The following is a 23,248-nucleotide window of genomic DNA, read 5'->3' on the forward strand; positions in this document are numbered from 1 at the left end:
AGGACACAGCGTTTGGGCTGAATTTCTGCAAGTTGCAAAAAAAAAAAAAAAATCGGAAGAACTGCAGCGGCATGTACAAGCAGTCAACCTGCAACTGGGGCGAGTGGTGAAATCCCAGCCTCTTTTTTTTTTTTTTTTACTGCTTCTGTTCATGCAGCAACACAGTGGTTGATCATATGCGGGTCATTGGTTGGAGAATATGGCATGTTTAGCTGTGAGACTGGTGTTATTTCAGGTCAGTGGCAGAGAAGAAATAGTCTGTGACTTGGCCGAGGTTTCACCAAGTCCCGGAATAACCTTTTGAGTCTTTATCACAGATGTTGGAACAAAAACACAAAGGGACAGCTGGTGTGATTTTAAAATGAATTTATCTTCACTTTAGAAAATGACACACTGATTAAATCTTAATCAAATTTTCACATAACAAACCTGCAGAATGTTTTAACAAGTCGGGGTTCTTTCTCATGTTTTCATAATAGTTATGAAATTAATGATTTTTAGTTTAAAAAAAAATGAAATTACAAGATGCCACATGTCCTACAGTCAAGTACGATTTACAACACTGGATCACACCCTTGCACAGTCTGTACATTCAATCCAACTCAAAAAAGTCTTGCACTCATACACGTTTAAAAAAAATAACTCTATATGGTCATTTTCCAAAGACACGTCAGCTTTTATTTTCCACTTCTTTAGCAGCAGCCTGCGGCACAGCAGCTCCACGTCCTCCCCCTCCTGCAAGACAACAACCCGTCAAATTCAAATCGACGCAGTCACAAACCATATCAAGAGAGTTTACGCAGGGCAGAGAGAAACTGTCGCTTGGCTGTTTATGGAAACTGATTGAAATCTATAATAAACAAACATCCATATAAAAACCAGCCAAGACTTGATCCAACAACGCCCACAGTTACAGGCTTATCGAGAAAGTGAGGAGCTATCTGAGCTTAGTCTGTAGCCTGAGACCCGCAGGTCAGTCCAACATGAAAGTCAGATTTGTCCCCGTATCAAACCATGGGTGAGTTTGAGGAAAATACCTTCAGCTTAAAGACGAGAGATTTTTTTGTTGCAAAAATGCTAAAAATTAAAGAAAAAATATTACATTTTCTAAGGTGCAAACTGCTGTCATCTTGAAAGACAAAGGTAGGATGCAGTTATTAATATTGTTTGCCACCTGGGGGCAGCACAATAAACTCACAACACAAAATGGACATATCGACTAGTTATGTTGTTAAGCTGAATAGTAAAGCTGTGCTATAACACAAACTGTGTGATTTACTCTGCCAGCAGATATGAGGCACAGTTAGCATTAATTTGGAGTCATGCTTGTGTCCTATTTTCACTCCCATTTTCTGTTTTGGTCTCCACCCACTCCTGAGGGACGTATCTGCCTCTTCAGCTGCTAAATGCCAGCTGTGTTTCACCAGCTGGTCACTACCTGTGTCTGTGCTGCACAGAGGAGGCAGAGTACACTGGCTTTCTCTTAACCTTTTTGTTTTTTGGGGGGGGGATGAAAACAGGATGAGAGCTGTGAGAGTGAACCCAAACATTAAAAAGGTGCCAAGAACCAACTCCAAGAGAATGAACTGAAAGATGGTGAAGGACTGAGGAGAACTGCAGTGAGGTGTCTCCCCCCCCCCCGACAGGTGAATCTCATCACATTACACTCATTTCATTCATTGTTAATATAATAATATTGATTTGTGGAGTTTTAAATTTAAACTGTAATTACATTTCAGTCGTCGTTGACCTCACTATAAAAACCCTTTGATTTAACTGTGGAACTCAGTGTTACCTCCTCTGCTGCCTCTCCCAGCTCTGCCTCCACGCCCCCCTCTGACAGCCCCCCGACCTGCAGGCTGACCACCAGGACGCTGCGCCAAGCCTCCTCTGGCTCCTTGGCGACTCTTTTCACTCTTGGGTTTTGCATAAGCCACATTCACTTTGCTGCCATCTATCTCACAGTCCTCCATGGCTTCTTTGACAGCTTTGCACTTTTCTTCGCTCGCAAACTCCACAAAACCAAAGCTGAGAAAAACAAACGAGACACATGTAAAGATTTCAAGAATAGGTGAAAAAATATGAAACATTTTTTAGAAAATTAAAACAGTGAATGTACGTTACGATCCCAACCTCTTGGAGACTCCAGTCTCTTTATCTACAGTGACTCTTGCACTGAGGGCTTCTTCAAAGGCACCTTTAAGAGTCTCTGCAGTCGTCTTCTCAGCCAGGCCCCTCACAATCAGTGTTTTTGATATGACTAACAAGAAAGAAACAACACACAGCTGTGCTATCAGCATTTTCATAACTCATCGCGGCTCAAACCGACTTTACAGACACTTGAAATTGATGTTTTGCCTTTAATGAATATCATTTTGACCTGATTAAGCAGCTCAGTAGACAACATGTATCATGAATAACACAGCAGGGACTCTCCCACATACCTTTTGCCTTCGGTGGCTTTTCTCTCAGTTCAAAGAATTGGACTCTGATCTGCCTTTTGGAGATCTTCATGTTTTGGGACTCTTGCAAAGCCTTTTCAGCATCTGCCACAGTTGCAAACTCGACAAACGCATATCTGCAGAGAATTACAGACGTTTCTTGAAGACATTCAAACACTTTCTGCGATGAAAAAAATATAAGGTGGGCCAGTGTACATGTATTTACCCTTTTGATTTGCCTTTGCTCTGAGGCATTTTGATGCTAACAGCTTTCGGAAAGATTTTGTTGAGGCTTTTTTCTTTCACTCTGTACAACAAATTGCTCACAAATAAGATGTTGTTTGGAGGAGCTGCAGCTGTGAGAAAGAAGAAGGATCTTTTGTGAATACAGATTTAATTGACTGATGTCCAGATCAAAAAAAGAAAACAGGACAGCTGTAGTATCATGTTGACTATCAATAGTACATTTCTAAATATCCAATGATTTACCTTTTGTGTTGCTGTCTTCATCAGTAGCGTTGGTGACTTTAGGTACAGCTGTTTCTCCTACACAGTCCACAATTAAAACCCGCCCTTGGAGCTTGACTCCCTGTTTTTTCTGCTGTACTTTCTTAGCAATGGTTTTATTTTTGAACTCCACAAAGGCAATACTGTCGAAAAATAAGGACATTTCATTCAGTAGACATTACAAACATCCATTTAATTCATATCTTTTATTTTCTAATAAACACCATGATCATGGAATTACTGAATATAGGATATAACAATTGTATGTTTTGCTCATTTGACATAATTGTATAGTTAGGAATTGAACCATAACACAGGTTATCTCACCCTTTGCTTGGGTCTTTAGTTCCACCAGGAAAGCGGACGGCGACGGCCTTGTGGAAGACTTTGAGAATGTCTTTTTTTGTTGCGGTGTATGGGATGTTCTTCAGAAACAAACATCTGGCATCTTTTACTGCCAAAGACAGGACGTCAGATTAGACCAAAAGTCTTACATTACATGACTTTATAATGTTTTGCACTCCCAGATCATAAAATCATTATTTATATTATTTAGTCCATATTAGCCAATAAATGGCACTACCACTGCATCTGTATCTAGAGTGAGAAGTAGCACACGATTTAAATTGATGTGTAATCGAACAATTGTCGTTAGACGGGTTACCTTTTTTGTCCACCTGTGGAGCTTTCACCTTGTCCTCACTTTTGACCTTTGCTTTAGCGATCGTCAAAGGCTTATCAAGGATCTTCTCTCCATTTAACGTCAAGGCTTTAGTCACGTCCATCTCTGAGGCCATATCTACATGTGCGTGTTTCCTACAACAGCAAAATATTAGAGTTAATTTAGCTTCTTCGTCAAATGCACCTACTACAAAAAAGAAAAAAAATGAAACCTGACAGTAAGAATTTAGTTAAAAATAAACTCACTTCGACCGGTCTAATCGGATGTCTTGAACCAGGAGACTTTGCGTCATGAAGTAATTTGCTAACGAATCTCTGACCTCCTCAAATGATTTGGATGTGTTCAGGTTGCCAACAAAAACACAAAAACCTACAACAAAACAAGACAGTGAAAATTTTCATAAGAAAAATTTGGTTATTTTACAAAGACTTTAGCACTTGGTCTTATTTAGAGTTCATACCGTCATTTATGAGCTTGGTTTTCTTTGAAGGGGAAATGTCAACGTTAGAGTGTGTCTTCCGTTTCCCATTAACTGCAGCAGATAGAAAACAAGATAATTATCTGGTTACAACATCATAGCTAAATAAAATTAATACAAGCGGCCGGCAGTGTGCAGGGTTTCTGGTCTCTGCTCAGTTTAGACTCACAAGAGCAACAATTTCAACATATTCAGCCACATTGATATTTGTCTCCATAATTAATTTCACAAAGATCAGGTCAATATTGATATTATGGAGAATGTTTACTCTAATGAGGGAATTTACAAATGCAGTGTTTAGAAGACTGTCCTCAGGTTGCTACTGTGACACAATCGGAAGATTCATCCCCATTTTAAGTGCACATCATTTGAGAGCAGGTGAGAAAGCTGTGAAGAAGTTATGTGTGAGTCAGACAATGGAAGAAACAAAAGAAACTCTTCTTGAAGCAGCCGTTTCATCACTGTCTAATAGTTAACTCTCCTTACCTGCTAACTCTTTAACAACCATCTGTTCACTTCCTTTAGTTTCCTGTTTAACACGACCGCTCTGTCCTCCTTCATTCTTCTTTGCCACAGTTACAGTCACTGTGGGGGTACATTCGCTTTCTCCAGTGGCGGTGTCCATTTGGGATCCTAAAGAAGAAACCGTGTTACTGGCGCCGCTCAGAATTGCTCTCAAGAACATTGTTTATGTTGTATCGGCATTATCTTGTTCATCTTTGATCTCCTCCATCTTGGTCTCAGAACTCTCACTGGGAGTGTTGCTTATTAATTCAGCCGAAGAGACGGCCCGAGTCTGTTCTTCTGAAACAGTCATTTATTCAGTCATTTATAGGATTTAAGGAGAATGAAAACCTGTCAGAATCAACTGTTAACGTTGTACATGCAGCCTCCATTCTTCAGGAAGACCGACCAACAAACTTTTTGTAGCCTTTACTCAAGCCAGTGGGGGGTAGGTTTTTCATACTTTAAGTTTTTTTGGGTGGAATATCCCTTTAAAAATTAAACAACTGTCGGTTTCAACACTCATACATACACAAAGGTCTATGGTGAATACAAGTTGTTACCATCAGGACAAAGGTTTCTTGCGCCCAAAGATCCTTTACCTCCCAGAATAGCTCTGTTAAACAAACCTTGAAGATATGAGCGGTGTGTCACTTGCATTTGGATGATGAGTCACTCCTTACTTGGTTTTGAGCCTGAACAGTTATGTTTGTTATGGTTACAACTCAGTTTGTAAGTGAGACATGCTGGCCTGTTTTCTTTTAAATCTTAAGTTTCAGTCTTAAAGACCAACATCACTTAATGACAAACACTTCAGTGGAGGAAGAGCCTTTGTTTCGTAAAAAAAGAAAAAAAAACACAGATTATGTAATGCAACAGTAACTTGTAAACAGCCTTACCACTACGCATCATCTCTCTTGCAGTCATCTGATCACTTGAGTTGGTTCTTTCCAAATCCTCAGCCTCTCCTTCCTCATTCTTCTTCTCCCAGGATACGGTTACAGTAGGTGTGTTTGCTTTTACTTCAATGACAGTGTCCATCTGAGAATCTGAACACGTAGCTTCATTACTGGCACTGTTCAGAATTTCAGTCAGACATCATGTGTGATGCGTTTGTAATACCTTGTTCATCTTGGTCCTTCTCCTCCGGTTTCATCTCTGTCCTCTCAGTCTGTCCTTCTGAAAAGAAAAAAAAAAACATTAAATTGAATGATTTCTTATTACTTCAGCTATTAAGTTCAAGCGGTTGTGTTCACTGTAGATTCTCAAGTTGCTTGAAAGATATGACTTGCCAGTGTGCTCTTCTTCTACAACTTCATTGGTGACGACCTTGCTTTGCCTTTTTCTACGATTTGTAGCCTGAAAGAAACAAATGCAATTCTGACATGACAACCCTGTGCAAGTGTGTTCTTGAGGACTGCAACTTCAAATTCATCCCAATATCAATTCATTTGTCAGTTATATTTACCATGTATCATTTACATTTAAAGTATGACATTTAAAATGGAAGATGTCCATAACCATTTCCCAGAGACCAAGGTGATGTCCTCAAAAGACTTGAGCTGTCTAACAAATCCCCTAAATATTCAATTTTTACGTTATATATATCAAAAATGAAGCAAATCCTCATGTTTCAGAGGCTTTAACCACTGAAAGTGGGACATTCTCCCTTGATAAATAACTGACACTCTTAATTATCAAGATGTATGTCACTTAACTTCTGTCAATCGACTAAGTTTATCGATTATTGTACTTATGAACTAGCCAGATTTGAGAGCTAAACGTAATAGCAATATTATGACTTTGTATCCGCAACAAACAAACTGACATGCAATGCAGTTGTACGTTAACAAATTAAACAGTGTTTGTAGGTAAACTTCTGGTTTCTGATGTGACTACCACCAGCTAACCTGTTAGCTAGTTAGTTTGCAGCTAATAAGACCACACAACAGTTATCTTAAAACAATGTACTTAGTGCACGTTGAAGCCTGGTTAATATAAATGTAACGTAACGTTTTTCTTACGTCTGTCTTTGCCATATTGTGTGTAACAAACGCACACAACCACAGGCTGGTGAAGCTAGTCGGAGTAGGTGAATACACGTGTGGTGGGCTACAAACATCCACATGCGTCTGTTTTAAACCGCGCTCTGAGCATGCGCGTGTTACTACGGGTGCCGAAAAGGACGGAGAGCGTGTGTACGTTCTTGCAATCTAACGATTCACATTGCCGGAACTCCCCTAATAGACACCTCAGCGTGTCACCGTCACTGCTATGAACACATGTTGGGTAAATACTGGGCAACACTGAATAATGTTTAGAGAGAGAGGCATTATACGGAGTGTTTTTCGAAGTTTCTTAAGCGCTCAAGTTTGATTTTCTGACAGCTAGCCAAGTAGCTAATTAGCTTAACTCCTCAGTTGACCAACTCCTACTTCAGTTGCATTTTCAGGTCTCCACCAGACTCAAGTCTGTGGAAACTGATTTTGAATATATTTGGCTATCACTTCGACCTGTACAATAACTGAACCTATGTTTTCCACATAGTGTGTGTTTTTTTCCGGCATGGTAAACAAACTTGAGCAATGTGTTGACTCCGACAGTTAGAACTGGGACTGGACTTCGAAGAACCCACAGTCCGAAGGTCGAGGAACAGCCACAACACGACACATCACCTGGTGCAGATAAGGTATTGTCGGGTCACTACCGCCAAGTCCAACATGAGTTGACAATGAAAGACGTGGGGCTCATTTGAGGAATACTGGGACATACGTTTCTACAATGGGGAGTCAGAGGAACGGTTTCAAGAAGGAAAGCTTCATGTTGTCAGTGGACGTTGGCACAACATCAATCAGATGTCACGTCTATGACAAGGAGGCAACGATCCGAGGATCATGCACCACCAAGGTATTCATCTGCTGGTCTTTATCCTTTTGGCTTCTTATTTGTCACGTATACCACCTACACGCATCACTCTCTGAAAACTTATATGTTTCCTCATATTATTCATTCACAATACTTTCTCCAGGTTTTCCCCTTGTACCCAGAGGTAGGACATGTGGAGATGGACCCAGAGGCACTATGGAAAGGGTTTATCACTGTGGTCAAGGGAGCTGTGCAAGGTACAGTTGCCTGTTGTTGCATTTATCCAAAAACATACCCAGGGTTATTCAAGCTGTGATTCATTATTCATGGTAATTGACACGCCTATTACAAATTATATCTGACATAACACTGTTAGTACTACAAGCGTGTTGAAATGTAAATTGTTTCCAGTTTGGTGTTTTTCCAGTGTGAACAAATAAAGCAAGAAGAAGACTGATTAACATATACTGAGATGCAAGTTCTTTAGGTACACCGGACTACTGTACATTCAGTGCCATACAGCAGCCCTGCAATAAGTAACACCCTTAATAAGCGCACCATATTTATTTTTTGCTGGGTTTCTCTCAGATGTAGATTTAACACCGTGCTAATTGTGGCAGATGTTTACTGTGCTGTTGTTTTATTGGATTACATTATACTGAAATGTGAAAGGTTGTTTGGGTGGGACACTTGTCTTTGTCACTAAAAAACATATATAATACATACAGTATATAATAGCTCTGTGTGTGTGTGTGTGTGTGCTGCTATAGATGCAGGGCTACAAATGCGCCAGATAGAGGCCCTTGGCATCTCCACTCAACGAGGCACATTCACAACATGGGACAGGTAAATTGAATCAAAATAATTACTACTATACTATAATTACTTTTCTTTATCTCCAGAAAAGTGTATATCTGACGGGTTCATTTCACTTCCTTTCTTTTCCCCTGACAGGAAAACTGGAGTTCCCTTCCATAATTTTATCAGCTGGCAGGATCAGAGGGCTGCAGACTTGGTGAAGTCCTGGAACAAATCATGCACAATGAAAGTGAGACTTTGGCTGCTGTGCATCTCTAACATGTAATGAAAAAGGAATGTAGTCTAGAGATGAGGGATGAAAAAGTAGAACATTTACATGTTTTGGAATCAGCACTGTCCCTTCACACAGTGTGCCTTTTTATCGTTATTCCTCAGGCAATCCATGGTGTGATGAAGGGGCTGTACTTCATGACCAGGCAGAAACGGTTGCTTGCAGCGAGTCTCATTGTTTTCTCAACTCAACATGTTACCTTCCGCCTTGTCTGGGCCCTGACATACTACAAGCAAGTGAGTGTGTTTGCACATGTGTGCAGGAAAACATTTAAAGATGCCATAAACATCCATAAACATCAACATAAAGTCCAGAAGGAATGTGCACTGAAAAGCTAAAACCCCAAGTCAAGGTGTCTCACAATTAACCCAACTAATCATTTTCATTGAAGGTTAGTATACCAATTATTTTCCTCATCAATTGTTAGAACTATAAAATGTCAGAAAATAGTGACAGATTTTCATCACTTATGATGCCAAGAGGTGGCATCATAAAATTCCTTGTTTTGAATCCATTAAAGGTGAAATAAATACAATCGTATAGTAAATGAATCAACAGATAAAACTGATCATTTTTGCAGTAATCATCGTCAAAACAAATGTCCTGTCATACAAATAGTCCTGGTTCGAAGCACGGCAGAGCATGCAGCTGAAACCCTCCCAGGAATGTGGGTGTTAAAGGGTTCACCTCTCTTCTCAGCCTCATCATGTTTCCCTCTTCTTCTAGGTCCGTCAAGCGGTAACTGAAGGCAACTGCTGCTTTGGAACGATAGACACCTGGCTCCTGTTCAAACTCACTAAAGGTGGGTTTGAGCTCATTTGAAACCCATCTCTCTATGAGGACAATTTTTTTCTCTAAACAGCACAGTACTATATCATTTGTCCAGTGGATTGCATTTCATACACTGTTAAGCAGGGTTTTAAGACCCAGACAGAAAGTTCTTTGTGTTTCAAATCCTGTGGCACGTTTCTCAGAAATGTTTTAGCTCACTCCTGTGGGAGTGGGTTTAGTTGGGAAAATAACTGGGAGCTCAAACAAGTTTTTTTTTTACCGTTTTGAAAACATTTTTTTGATACATTCACCTTGTCTGTTTTAGGACACATCCATTCCACAGACTATTCTAATGCCAGTGCAACTGGCATTTTTGACTCCTATCAGGTCTGGTGTATGTTATGTTTGTTCACTGTTTCTTTCTGTGTTTGGTGTGAGCTTTTTTTCTTCAAATCACTATAATATGATTTTTTTTACAGATGTGTTGGAGTGGTTTCCTGTGCTCTCTTGTCTCCCTGCCTCTCACTATTTTCCCCAAAGTAGAAGATACAGGGTGAGTCATTTCCGCCAAATTTCAACACACTGTACACTCATCAGTTTCAGTCATGAGCTCAGTCATACTTTCATTATAACTTTATTTTTCATATTCTGAAACTGAAACTGAAATGTTCTGCTCATGAGTATGTGTGATATTTCAAAGTTTTATTTAAATATTCCAATCATTTCAAATCTACGTAATCCTGTTTTAAACTGTAAAGCACAGCATCTCAGCACACATACTGTTTAGTAGTAATTACAAATCCATGGCCTCCAAATGGCATTCAGAGGACTGACAGAGAGTGTGAGATGATGCATTGTCTCTTGTTTCTCCAGCCATGACTTTGGATCCACAGACCCGTCTATCTTCGGAGTATCCATCCCTATCATGTCAGTGGTGAGTTGTCAAGGTCTTGGCATCTCATACACCCTGTTATCAGTGTGATTATGTTAAAAAAACATTCAGTACAACCTTCTGATTCAGTTTATGACAGCGTGTCACCACCATTATGTTGTAAAATGGCTATTTATCCCATGTTTGATTAATCAACAGCAGGGAACATGCAGCTTGTTTCATTCAGTTGAAACAGAATATTAAAAAGTGTTTAACACATGACCTTTTGTTTACTTTGTGGTAGAGGTTAAAAACAGACAAGACAGTGAATATAAACTAAAACGCAAGACACAAGGAATGAAGTGGAACAGTGGAATTAAAAACGTACACATAAATTGGGACAGTATCGTACAGTATATACAGTATCCTGTATTTCACATCACATGAGTTTTAGACGTTTTCAGTGTTGCTCAGGTGAGAATAAACCTGTTTAGGACTCAGTGTGTTCACAACAAACAAATCCTATCCTCTGTCCCTCTGCTACAGATGGCGGACCAGCAGGCAGCCATGTTTGGAGAGTGCTGCTTTGATGTTGGCGATGTGAAGATCACCATGGGGACGGGCACCTTCATGAACATCAACACTGGGAGCAAACCACATACATCTGTAGCAGGTAAAGCAAAATACACAAACGTTAAGATAATAATATCTACACTTGCTCATTCAGGCACATTACAAGCCTGAGTTTCTTCTCTGTAGGTCTGTATCCTGTGGTGGGCTGGAAGATCGGCCCAGAGGTGGTGTACCTGGCGGAGGGTAATGCAGCCGACACAGGCACTGCCATCAAGTGGGCGCAGGAGCTGGGTGAGAATCGAGCTGTATACAATACCTGTGGAGATGGATTCTTTCAATTCATATTTATCATGCATTTTACAAGGAAGAGCATTTGGAAGGTTTTATAGTAAAATTACGACAACACAAAATCAATAAGATAGTTGACAAACTAAGGTTACTTTTAAGGTTATGTTACGTGGTGTTGTGACGTCAAACAATGTGTTGCTCAGTCTGAGCTTTTTAGCCTTGTTTTGGTTTCATAGTCTGTAACTTGTCTCATCATCGAGTCTCAAGTCACAATAGCAGCTGTTCAAACAGCAGACGGACGAAGCTAGAAACTAGCTGGTGAATATAGTGGAGCATTTAGCAGCTGAAGAGCCAAATATTTCCGTTGGGAGTCAGTGGAAACCAGAAACAGAAGAGGTTATATTTGTGAGGCTTCCAGAAACGTGACTCCAAATGAATGCTCATGTTGCTTCGTGTCTGCTAGATGTGGTAGATTGCTTTTTAACATGTTCAGTATAGTAACTTTATAGGGTTATAATATGTCAGTGTAGTGTTTTCAGTTTGGCCAAAAATCTATTCATGCGTCTTTAAATCTATTCATGTTTAAGTGAATACCACCGATGAAGTCAGTAACTGTCAGATTTATCGGGTGAAACCTGTGTGTGTTGTTGCAGAGCTCTTCTCTGACGTCCAGGAGACCAGTGCCATGGCTTACAGTGTCAATGACTCTGATGGAGTGTGCTTTGTACCGTCCTTCAGTGGCCTGCAGGTAGATGTGCAGTACAACATTTAAACATATGTGGCAAAGAAAGATCTGTTTGTTTTTATAAGCAGTTGTTGTAATGTGTACATCAGTGTGTTTACTCAAAGCAAAAGCATATGTGTATCTATTGTAGCACATATAGGTGGATATTGATTAACAGCATGATATTTACCATCACAGACTTTTATTTCTATTTTTGTCCTTTTTGTTCCTCTGTAACGTGGTTTTGTGTCTCTTTTTTTTCTCTGCCCTCCTTTGTGAACTGGCCTGTGTAAGTGTGTGTCCTGAATGTTGATAGTTTAGATGCAATGATGTTAATACAAATCAGTTTCCTCATGGTTGTTTAATCAAGAGCTACTTTTAGAACAGTAACCAAGTAAAAGAGTTTAGCTGGTATCAGATCTCATTACATTTGACATGTTTGTTTACATACTTCATTTATCCAAAGGCTCCTCTGAACGACCCTAAAGCTTGTGCTTCACTCATGGGCCTCAAACCCTCAACCACCAAGAGCCACCTGGTCCGTGCCATACTGGAGTCTGTCGCCTTCAGGTGACTCGTTTTGAAGAGATTGTTTCTGTTTTAACATCTTTACTATTCATTCTCCATTCATGCTAACTGCTGGTCTTTCTTTGCATTCTGTTTACTATTTGCAGAAACAAGCAGCTGTATGAGACGATGCTGAAAGAAACTCACATCCCCATCGCAAAGATCAGGTACAGTTCTATCATCCACTGAGCCGGTCGGTAGTCAGTGCAGACAGAATGTGATTGTGGTAATGAAAGCCTGCTGTGGGATGTGGACATGTCCCTCTTTGATATCCCAGTTTACAGTGCCATATCTGATCTGATATTAGATTTGCACTAATGCAGTTCAGTTTTTATTGGCAATCCATTATATGTGTATCGTGATCTGATACTGTTACTGTTACAGTAAAGTGAGTTGCAGTGTAATGTAATTGAGAGCTCTTTCATTCTGTGTCTCTCAGGGTGGATGGTGGTGTTTCCTCCAATGACTTCATCATGCAGCTGACTGCAGACCTGTTTAGCAGAAAGGTAGCCAGACCCGAGCACCATGAGATGTCGTGTTTGGGGGCTGCTTTTGTTGCTGGACTTGGAGTGGGTACGTAGAGACACGTTCATACACATGTACATTATGCTGTATGCTGGATAGTCATTTCGTACCAATGCTGTTCTTGTATAAAATGCTTTTTGGGCAGGAGGGATTTGTCCTCACTTCTTTTTGGTTTCTGCAGTGAGCGGCCAGCTGTGTGAAGTTGTGTGTCTGTCAAGCAGTTTGACTTTCTTCTTTCACAGCGGTTGATAATTTTTCTCTAAAAATATTACAAAACTTGGTCATGACATTGAGATTCATTTGAAAAGTTACGATCAAATGTCCTATTTTTATTCTTGTTGATACTGGCAGAAAAGCAAAATGAAATGTCGCTGTGTGTTATGTAACCTGCTTTCCATTTGATTATTCACATTATGTAATAATTAGATACATTAGTCAGTGTTTATCAAATCAAACATACAAGCCAGATTTGTTCTGGTTGTTGTATATAAACTCTTTTATAAAACTCACACAGACAAAATCCACCTTCATAGGACTTCCTGTGTTATATGTTGGTAATTTTCTTAAGATTTTGTGTTCATGTTGTCTCCCTAAGTCCTCCTCTGTCTTTGACCGTCACTGCAGGCTTCTGGAGGACCCGGGAAGACCTGAAGAAGCTGCAGAACATGGATCAGGAGTTCTTACCTCAAGGGGCACCCAAGGAGGGTGCTGGCAGCCCAAATCGGGAGTACATCCCCGTCCTCCAGAGCTGGGAGAGAGCTATCCGTCGTTCCATGAACTGGTACAGCAAGCCTTGACTCTGAAAGCGCACACAGGGAGATCCAGATGTTGAGCAAATGGGGGGATAAAGACATGAGGTTTCAGTACATGTGAAAGTAGAAGGTTTAGCATTTCCCATACGTGGATGCTAAAATAAATGACAATGGGGTTTTTTTTCTCTCTACGGTTGAACAAAACACAGCTGAAGGTCATTCACACTGACAAAATGATATAGCACTAATATGTGGGAAAGGTCCAGTACAGGTGAGATCCAGGCAGCCACCTTCACAGCCTTGAATTGTTGACCACATACAGCTACTATAAACTTTACTCTGTTTCTTCACACGATAGCTGCCTTTTCAGATAAATCCATTATTCATTTCAGATCTCAGGTTGCTGGTGTCTATTCATGTTACAGTATTTTAGCATATATTATATTTTTTATATTATTTTTCCACATGGGGGCGCTAATGACTGGCTTTACAGCTTTTAGTTTATGAACTCGCCATAGCAACCACATGCCACATGCATGCCACATGCTATAAAGGAGCCATAGATTAAAATCATTCATATCAGATTCCCACATGATCGTCTGTGTGAGAAACAAAGACAGCACTTAACGCCTCTGTTCATGATACCTCAAGATTCAAAGAGCTCCACTGAGGGATAAAACCTGTTTAGGAAATTGTGTTAGGCATTGAACAAACACTGTTTAGTATTTATCTGTTTCTTCTTGATTTAACATGGTGTTAGTGCTAGTCCTCTATAGAAAACCCCCAATTCACACATGTTGCCTTTCAGAGATCTGGAGCAGCTTTAATTTGTAGTTATAAATTAGATGTACAAACTGTCAGAAATTAGATTGCAGTGACTGCAGTGATGACTCATGAGAGGATATTGTTTAAATGTGACTGGAACAACTGGTATTTGTGTGTCAACTCACACTAAATCTCTCTCTCAAATCTTCTGCTGTGGAGCAGTTTCAAGGTGCACATCTCGTAGATCAGCGCCTGCATTCCAAGCTTTATAGGAACAAGTTGATCAGGGACACACATACTAATTGCATTGACTTAAAACAGAAATAGGACGTGCATTCATTTGTACCGAGTGTTACTCCTTGTCAGTCCGTGTTGTGTAGCTTGTGTTTGTGGTTTAATTGTCACAGCCTTATGAATCCCAGTGCAAAGGGACAGCCATGGTGATGTCATATGATAACGTTTTGACTCAAGTCTTTTACTTGACCTGATGAACTATGATGACAAAGTTATAAAGTTAGTTCTAATTGTGATATGATGAACTGTGCTTGTACTTATGTGACATGTGACATAAACTGTGAATCTCACTGTAGAAATGTTGTGCTTGCTGGGTATTGTTAATCATTGTTTTGCCTTTCTCAATGTTATAATACAGTTCCTTCTACATGTACTTAACTTTGTTATGCAAAGTGACCATATAATACTGAAATTGACATCAGATCGATAATTTCAGGTCTTCACATGTGGGATTTTTTAACACTTGTACTTCATTCAGTTGTTGAATGGCACTTGTCATGCCAAGCTGCTGGGAAATAACAAATAAATCATTTGTGTAATCATAACTTCTAAACTGCAGAAAATATCACGTACTCTGTATATCGTGAAAGGGCTTGTATTACAAACAAAATATCAGCAGTTGCCTGTTGTGATTTGAGTGTGTGTCGTGCTTACAGTAGGTGTCACTGACGGTGAGTAAACAGATGCTGCCTGAAGGGTTTCACCTTCACATGGACTCAGAGGAAGTGCTGTCCTCTTGTCCCTGGGGAATTATCAGAAGCACAGGCTGTTAGATGAGTGTAGGGATTGTTTCCCATTGATGTGACTGACCTCACTGTGAGGGTTGCTATGGTAGCTTGCGGATGGAGTGACTGAGAACAAATGGGGTGTGTATTCCTGCTCATGGTGCTGGTATGGTAAGGGGGGGGGGGGGACGACCCTAATTGAGAGCACGAAAGGGGGTTTTCCTAAACAATGGGAGGATTGTGTGCGTGTTCACTTGGAGGAACACCATACAGATCCATACAGTGTGGCTTTTTTCTGCATCAAGTCGCCCATCCCCTGCACCCAAACGCTCCCTCTGGTCTGGCTGTGAGTCTCAGCTCTCTCACTCAAAGATGGGCAGTTTTTTTTTTTTTTTGCCAGTGGGCTTGGCTTGCAGTGGGATGCCTTCACAGAGAAAAATGTGCTCGAGTGAGAGAGGCAGACCAGGACTAGCCCATGAATCAGTGCTGCCGGCTCTCACACTAATCAGTAAAATGGGTGTGTGTGTGTGTGTGTGTGTGTGTGTGTGTGTGTGTGAGTGTGTGTGCTAGTATTGTGCCTGGTGCCGCATTGTATGAGTTGTGGTGGACCCTGCCTTGCAACAAATTCAGTCTGACAGCAGGAACTTGATGCAATGTGACCACTACTCCAGTCCCCCTCCCCCATACGAGCTGAACCCTGCACCAAGGGTCATTATATAACTGCCTCTTCTCTTTTCTCTCTCTCTGTGTCACATTGGGAATGTTCGCTGGAGTGTCAGGGGGTTAGAAGTTAAGCTTTTGTCTTTTTTCTTTCCTGTCAGTGTCTCATCCTCTCCCCCTGCTGCCTAAGCATCTAACTCCTCTCTCAAGTCACTTCATTTGACACTCACAAGACACGCATGTGCACATATTGCCAAAGCAGAAATTTGCATATACTTAAAAAGAACTATATTTGTTCTACAGCTGTAGCTAATATACTGATATTAACAGAAAACAGACAGAAGAAGACAGATTCCAGTAAAATGTCCTGTTAACTTTGACACATCTGTTTACAATCATGCACTCTATGTATTCTGTCTCTCTCTTTCTCTCTCTCTCTCACACACACACACACACACACACACATACATTCTAGTTTCAGTCGTGCTCTATTGCCATAGCAACAAGGATTGGCAAATGCCCCAAATATCTATGTTCAGTCAGTCAGTCACAAATAGCACCCTCATAGGCTTCAAACATGCTGATCACTGGCATTATATACTTATGTGTCGCCTCTAAGTGTGTGTGTGTGTGTGTGTGTGTGTGTGTGTGTGTGTGTGTGTGTGTGTACATACACTAAACCAGAGTTTTCTGTAGCCTACACCGATAAACAATGCATCCATCGCTGTCGAAATCCACTCCTGCCTATTGGATTGGTCATTGGTTTGGTGACTCAGTGCATACGACTTGGGCGCAGAAGAGGTGGAATGAACCTAGAATAAACCTGGATGATTAGGATATATAACACAGAAGCCAAAAAAGACCTAAACGTTCAGTGTTGAGAACCTCAGACGCACTTTGATCCTTTAGTTTCACAATCAAAATGTCAGGTTTGCATTTTCCTTGTGTTTGTTGAAGCATCCCTCAGCCTGCAGGCATGTAATATAAAATGGAGATCCCAGCTTTTTCCCAAACACATGTAGCCATTATAACATAATTGATGATAAGAAAGATAATGTGCGCTCTATTTATAATTTGTGCGCGTAACTGTGCGTCTCCGTGCGTCCCTCCGTCATTAACCAATGTATATCCATCTGGTCGCACTGCATCAGCTGCCACGACGGGGTTTGTGTGGACGTCACTGACGTTTTTTTCTCTCCTCTTTCCTCACCTTCCCCTTCTCGGCTTTTTTTTTGTTCCACCAGAGCATCTCTCTCCTTCTGCTCTCCCTCTTTCTACACCGCCCACTCCTTCCCAACCATTGATCCGACCACTCACCGCCGCGTCCCCGGCTTCTTCGCCTCATTACATCGCCTGCTGCGCTTTTCTGCATTTTTTTAGGCAGAAGAAACCGCACATTTTGGACCAAAAGAAGAGGAAGAAAAAATAATAGATCACCACCATGGCGAGCACCGAGGATAAAGCGACAAACAAGGAGAACGCGTCCAGCTGGAAGGACTCCTTCTACAACCCGAGGACCGGGGAGGTGCTGGGTCGCACGGCCAGCAGCTGGGGTAAGGATTCCCGTCATACAGCAGCCAATTAGTGGATGTGCTCTGACATTCACGGGGCTTATACAGAATCTGATGTCTTCCTCTTTCCGTTTTCCAAGCATGAATAGATGTGTGCCTCTTGAATATCTTACCATATATGTCTGTGTGAGGATGGATTAAAATGACTGCCATGTAGATAGTGGATTATCTGAGGAGACATCACAGGCCTACATGAAGGTGTAAAGGAGAAGCCTGTACCAGGAGGCTCGCCAAGATGAATGATGCTACATAAGGTGTGCACCTCTCTCTTTGCTGCATAGGTGGAAATAAACAATCAGAAGGTGATCAATCATCACAGCACAGATTTTTTTTTTCATATTTACCATCTGCATTAATAGGATTATCAGGAAATTGCATTCCCACTGAAGAGCCCAGCTGATAATTACCTAATCATGTCAGATGGAGTGTGCTACAGCATTCCTGAGCTGACTCTGTAGCTGATCAGGCCATACATTTCATGTAATGATTCCCCAGTTACTTCCAGGGTGAGGTAGTAACACACCACCCTCCCTCCAGCAGCCAGCTCCTATAGGCTAGCACGGGCTGTCGGGCTGCCTGGGCCCCTGTGCTGCTGTGCATGCAGTTGCATGGCCGCCCACATTAGCATGCCTGTCAAGGTCAAATGGGATTCCCTCTCTCCTCTTTCTCTCTCTTTCACGCACTAGGCAGGTGCATTGTGGGATACTGTTGGGGAGGAATGAGAGAAGGAGGGGGGGTGTACAGCAGGAAGCTGAGGGGGCCATCCTTTTTTTTTTTCTTTTTTTTTTTTTTTTTTTGTCTGTCAACTTAGAGGGCATCCGTGCTGTGAGAGCCTGGATGGTGGTGAACCATTTTGAGTCAGATGTTTCCATAGCTGTGCCTCCTTTTTCCCTCCTCCTGCTTCCTGCCATAAATGAGGCAGCAGATGCTTTGAGCACTGCAGCATCATCCCTGAATCTTATGAGATTTGAAAACTGAGGGTCTCTAGTGAACGATGGCCCCACGTTTGCACTAGTGAGCAACATTTCCCCTCTTGCTCCAAAATGGTTTCTCTCAAAGGGATTGTACACTCAAATGACATTTTTCTTTGGCCTGCAGATGAGGAAAATCTGAAGGCATTTGTCCAAGCCCAAGCTGGTAGTCAATCAAACATGACCCCGCTCTGTCTCCATCCCTCATTATGTCTCTTTTCTCCTTCTCTTCTATTTCTGTGTCTCTGTGTCAACTTCCTCCAGCCCTCATCCTGTTGTTCTACTTGGTTTTCTACTGTTTCTTGGCCGGTATGTTCGCCCTGACGATGTGGGTGCTGCTGCTCACTCTGGATGACAATGTGCCGAGGTACAGAGACCGAGTTCCCCATCCAGGTTAGTGTCTCCCAACATTCGGTATGTACAATGGGGGTATTGGTGACTTTCAAGTTCTGTAACTGGCAGCATTTCTCTCTCAGGCATTCATTATTCATACTCGCACCATTGAGATGCTGTCACAATAATGCACTACATTACAGCTGCTTTTTGTTTCGACCTGTTTTGAAAGCTCTTCCTGTGTGATATCAGCTGTGCACTCGGGAGGAGAATGTTTAGGTGTAACCGGAGGCTTCAGTTTCTCTTGCAGGGATCGTTTACTACTTTACTCTGTGTTTACTTTATGTCTCTGTTGCAGGCTTGATGATTCGTCCAAATTCACTGGACATCACATTCAACAAATCCGACCCGCTCAAGTATTCTCAGTACGTCCAACACCTGGAGTCCTTCCTGCAAAGTAAGTGCACCATTTCTGATAAATGAATTCCATTTTCCTCTTCATGGACATTTTTCCATTGATCCATGCCGTGTATCCGAATGTAATTCTGCTCATTTCCCTCCCTCTCTCTCAGGATATAATGATACAGAGCAGGAGAAGAACGAGGACTGCACTCAGGGAGAATACTTTCTGCAGGACGATACCGAGGAAATGACAAAGAAAGCTTGTCGCTTCAAGAGAGGATCCCTCAGTGTTTGCTCTGGCCTTTCTGACTTCAACTTTGGATATTCTGAGGGAAAACCCTGCGTGCTAGTGAAAATGAACAGGGTAACACCCAGTTTCACTTTTCACTGATTGAGGCTCGTCTCTCGTGATGTTTTTGAGAAGCTTCAAAATTGTCTCCCTCTATTACAAATGTACAATTTTGTCCTTCCTTTCCTGAGTGTGTCAACGTTTTCTTCCCTCTCTGCCAGCTTCTCATCTACCTTTGTTCGGTCCCCAAAAATAAGATGAATAATTTGATTAATTTCTAATTTTGGTTCCACACAGGCAGCAGCTTTTCTACATCTGTTTCTGTTAATAGTCTCAACGTTTCCTGTTTCCCTCACCTCATAGATCATTGGCCTGAAGCCCCGCGGCGATCCCTATATCAACTGCACAGTAAAAGTAAAAATTTTCCTCCAGACTATACATGTGCCACTTGTTTGTATGTGTATTTTTTATTTTTTTTTATTTCTCTCACTAAAAAAGCTCTGATAACCATCAACAGTCTCAATATTTTATTTTTGTTCACCTTTCTTTCATTTTTTTTCCTTCTTTTTGTCTGTTTTGTGTCTGATTTCTTTCTGCATGCTGTCACTGATGGCTTTAGGGTAAGAGAAGTATGTAAATTATCAGGATAAGGCCAGTAGGGGTGTTAGCACATTTATTATGTAACAGGCCATTATGCAGGTGCCTCTAAACCCATCCTAGTGCCATTTTCAAGTCATTCCTAATCTAATCTGCGTAATTTTTAGCCACAAATATGCAATATATTTGCAGATTAAAGCAGAACACGTCAAGTTGTCCACATCATCATTTAAATCTCTTCTCTAACAGCAGAGCAGTTACTTTCCCTTTTTTCATGTTATGTCCAATGTGATCTTGGAAAAACGTCTTATTTTAAGTAAATTAACATTTCATTTAGTATCAAGTCCATGTGGATTAACACATGTTCTTCTCTGCAGAAGGACAACCCAATTCAAATGCAATATTTCCCAAGTGAGGGGCGCATTGATAAGATGTATTTCCCCTACTATGGCAAGAGAGCTCATGTAAGTATTTATCCCCAGTCAGATCATGTCTGTTACCGTCCTCAGGTTGACGCATTATTGACAGATGGCTGTCTCTTCCCTGATGCAGGAGAATTACGTGCAGCCCCTGGTGGCTGTGAAGCTGCTGCTCACCAAGGAGGACTACAACAAGGAGCTGTCAGTGGAGTGCAGGGTAGAGGGCTCTGACATCCGCAACGACGACGAAAGAGATAAGTTCCTGGGCCGCATCACCTTCAGGATCAAGGTGGTCGAGTAAAAGAGATGACAGAAACCTGGTGCAGGGGCTGCCCACGTGTGCTAAGGATTTATGTTTAAAGATTTAAAAAATAAATAAATAAAAAAGGAAGGAAGGAAGGAAGTGTCAAATACGTCACAAAGACTGCATTTTGGGATGTGGCCAAAACATTTTAATGCAGATTAGTTTGGCTTCCAGTAGAAGAGCCAGTTACAGAAATCGAATGTTGCTTTGCTGACATTTCTGACCCTTCTTTCCTTGATGATTCCTTTGCTGACCTCCTCAAAGATCCCCAGAACAAGACACAGGCTCTGCTCCTGACCATCCATCCATCCTTCCATTCATTCACCTGATGCACTCTTCATTCTTCACTTCAGTTCATTTTGTTTTTTTTATTTGTTTTTTTAGTATTGATGTGATTAGGTAACTTATAGCCATTGCAACCAAGCCATTTGGAGCTATTGTGTAGTTGCTGATACAATTTTTTTTAAATGTTTTTTAGATTTTCCTGCTGTCAGGAAGAGAGTGTTGTTTCCATCCCTCCAAACTGTATGGACGACTGTATTATCGCTGATGTTGAGAGGATTTTTATCTTGCTGTATAGTGTAATTGAGAAAGTAGAACATTTCCAACACATCTCCAGAGTATTCACATTATCACATCACAAAGACTTCATAGGAACATACCTTGATAATCAAGTATAGCCACTGTATCCCTGTATATGAAATGCCAATTACAAAGTCCCTTTCTACATATAAATACATTGTGATCCTTACCATATTTAGGGAATTATAGATAGATCTTTGTGTTGTGGTCTGCGTAGCCACAACCCAGTCTTGTGCCGTCTGTCTGTCTGTCTGCATGTCCGTCTGTCTGTCTGCCCGTCTTCCTGTTTACTCACCTCTCCACTGCAATAGCCAACATGTGGGTGGGCCCTCCGGGATTGGATACGTTGTCTCGCTTCACCTCGCCGGGTGCTGCGTGTTGATGGTGGCTGAGGTGACACACACACATACACACACACACACACACACACACACACACACACACACACACACACAGAAGGTACAGTGTTGAAATTGTTTTCAAGGCGGAGAGGTGCTGGAAAAGCGTTGCAAAAATAAAGAAGTTCACTGTAACTATGTACTGTATATCTTTACGTGATCTGTATATCTATCTGGGTCTCAAAGATTGTTTGTTAGATTTCTCTCTTCTTCAGCCTGTTGATCTGATTGTCTGCCAATCTATTACTCTTCAATGTATATATATATACACTACCATATTTACTTAATTCACATTGTATTTTTGTCACAAAACACAATGTCTGTGCACTGTAAAGAAATAATTTAAGCAAAGATTTACAGGAAATGATCTTATTCAAAGCTATGTTTACACAGTCTTAAAAGGAACCTGCATTTGAAAGAACAACTTGTAACATCTCTTCAGGGTGCCTTAAGACCTGATGAAATAAATTGTGGAATAAAAGTGATTTTGAAAAAAAAAAAAAGTCTATTTTTTTAAAAATAATTTCTTAATTGTTCTGTAGCTTTTTGCCAGCGCTGGAAGAAGTGTTCAGTTCCTCAAGTAAAAACCCTATAAATACGAATACAAGAGAAAATAAAAATACAAGTGTTAATACAAGTGAGCAAACGAATGAGCTAAAACACCAGAACATCCAGGCACAAGCTTTTGATTTGGAAACTGGCATAAATAAATGAATCTCTAAATGCATGTGTGGATGTAAAATGAAATGATATAATACGCAACAGTTTGACTTCAGAGCTGTTCGTGTGCTTTATAACGGGACAGTGGAGAGAAACCAGGCAGATCGAGTGGGATTGCTGATCTTCTATCTTTCACCACGATTCTCATTCTCCCGCCGTCGGCGTTGCACAAACCTGTTGCCACATGAGGGAGCCAGAAACGAGACAGGCGGAGGGAGCTGTCAGTGAGAGTGCGGTTCAAACATGGTGCAGCTAACAGGAATGAGCAGTTACAGAAAAACCAAAGAGGTTAGTGAGGTATTTTACATTTCCCATTTGTGAATGTTGTGGTCCTTCCGACTGCACACATCAATGTGGACGAATCCACATAATTAAACGTGCCACTGGTTTCCACAATATCCAGTGACAGCAACTGGGAAATAAGCTTAGTGATTAGATGCTGAGATTTGTTTTCCTTTTCACCTCCACCAGTAAGGTCACATCCAATACACTGAATAATGTTCTCCTTGGTCTGGGTAAGGGAGCCTTTGTTTAGCAGTAGTGTCGGGTGCTCGGGCCCCAGTACACACCTGGAAGTGTA

The 23,248-nt window shown here is 41.2% G+C and overlaps 3 protein-coding genes across 3 annotated transcripts; 2 read left to right on the forward strand and 1 right to left on the reverse strand.

Annotated features, from left to right (window-relative positions):
• Window positions 1–351: 351 nt before the first annotated feature.
• On the reverse strand, window positions 352–6,773 carry LOC111661234 (nucleolin-like). Its single transcript, XM_023414739.2, has 15 exons — window positions 6,637–6,773; window positions 5,905–5,971; window positions 5,735–5,791; window positions 5,512–5,661; window positions 4,595–4,741; window positions 4,091–4,162; window positions 3,876–3,999; window positions 3,613–3,764; window positions 3,276–3,402; window positions 2,931–3,091; window positions 2,668–2,797; window positions 2,445–2,578; window positions 2,134–2,260; window positions 1,796–2,028; window positions 352–735 (listed from the first exon to the last, which is right to left on the reverse strand). The coding sequence occupies exons 1-15, from the start codon at window positions 6,649–6,651 to the stop codon at window positions 671–673; spliced, it is 1,761 nt and encodes a 586-aa protein (XP_023270507.1). The 5' UTR covers window positions 6,652–6,773; the 3' UTR covers window positions 352–670.
• A 2-nt stretch (window positions 6,774–6,775) lies between these two features.
• Window positions 6,776–15,318, forward strand: gk5 (glycerol kinase 5). Its single transcript, XM_023414804.2, has 17 exons — window positions 6,776–6,901; window positions 7,216–7,519; window positions 7,641–7,734; window positions 8,248–8,323; window positions 8,432–8,525; window positions 8,672–8,803; window positions 9,294–9,369; window positions 9,664–9,725; window positions 9,818–9,891; window positions 10,212–10,272; window positions 10,756–10,882; window positions 10,969–11,073; window positions 11,724–11,818; window positions 12,261–12,364; window positions 12,469–12,528; window positions 12,801–12,934; window positions 13,511–15,318. The coding sequence occupies exons 2-17, from the start codon at window positions 7,394–7,396 to the stop codon at window positions 13,681–13,683; spliced, it is 1,593 nt and encodes a 530-aa protein (XP_023270572.1). The 5' UTR covers window positions 6,776–6,901; window positions 7,216–7,393; the 3' UTR covers window positions 13,684–15,318.
• Window positions 15,319–17,242: 1,924 nt separating this feature from the next.
• atp1b3a (ATPase Na+/K+ transporting subunit beta 3a) lies at window positions 17,243–22,451 on the forward strand. The gene is made up of 7 exons (XM_023414805.2): window positions 17,243–17,635; window positions 18,889–19,017; window positions 19,316–19,414; window positions 19,530–19,723; window positions 20,012–20,062; window positions 20,623–20,709; window positions 20,798–22,451. Exons 1-7 carry the CDS (start codon window positions 17,524–17,526, stop codon window positions 20,963–20,965), a joined length of 840 nt encoding a protein of 279 aa, XP_023270573.1. The 5' UTR covers window positions 17,243–17,523; the 3' UTR covers window positions 20,966–22,451.
• The last annotated feature ends 797 nt before the right edge of the window (window positions 22,452–23,248 follow it).

The sequence above is a fragment of the Seriola lalandi genome, unplaced genomic scaffold (assembly GCF_002814215.2).
Source record: "Seriola lalandi dorsalis isolate HSWRI2012SDOR001 ecotype SW California unplaced genomic scaffold, Sedor1 jcf7180002054542, whole genome shotgun sequence".
Taxonomy (NCBI): Eukaryota; Metazoa; Chordata; class Actinopteri; order Carangiformes; family Carangidae; genus Seriola; species Seriola lalandi.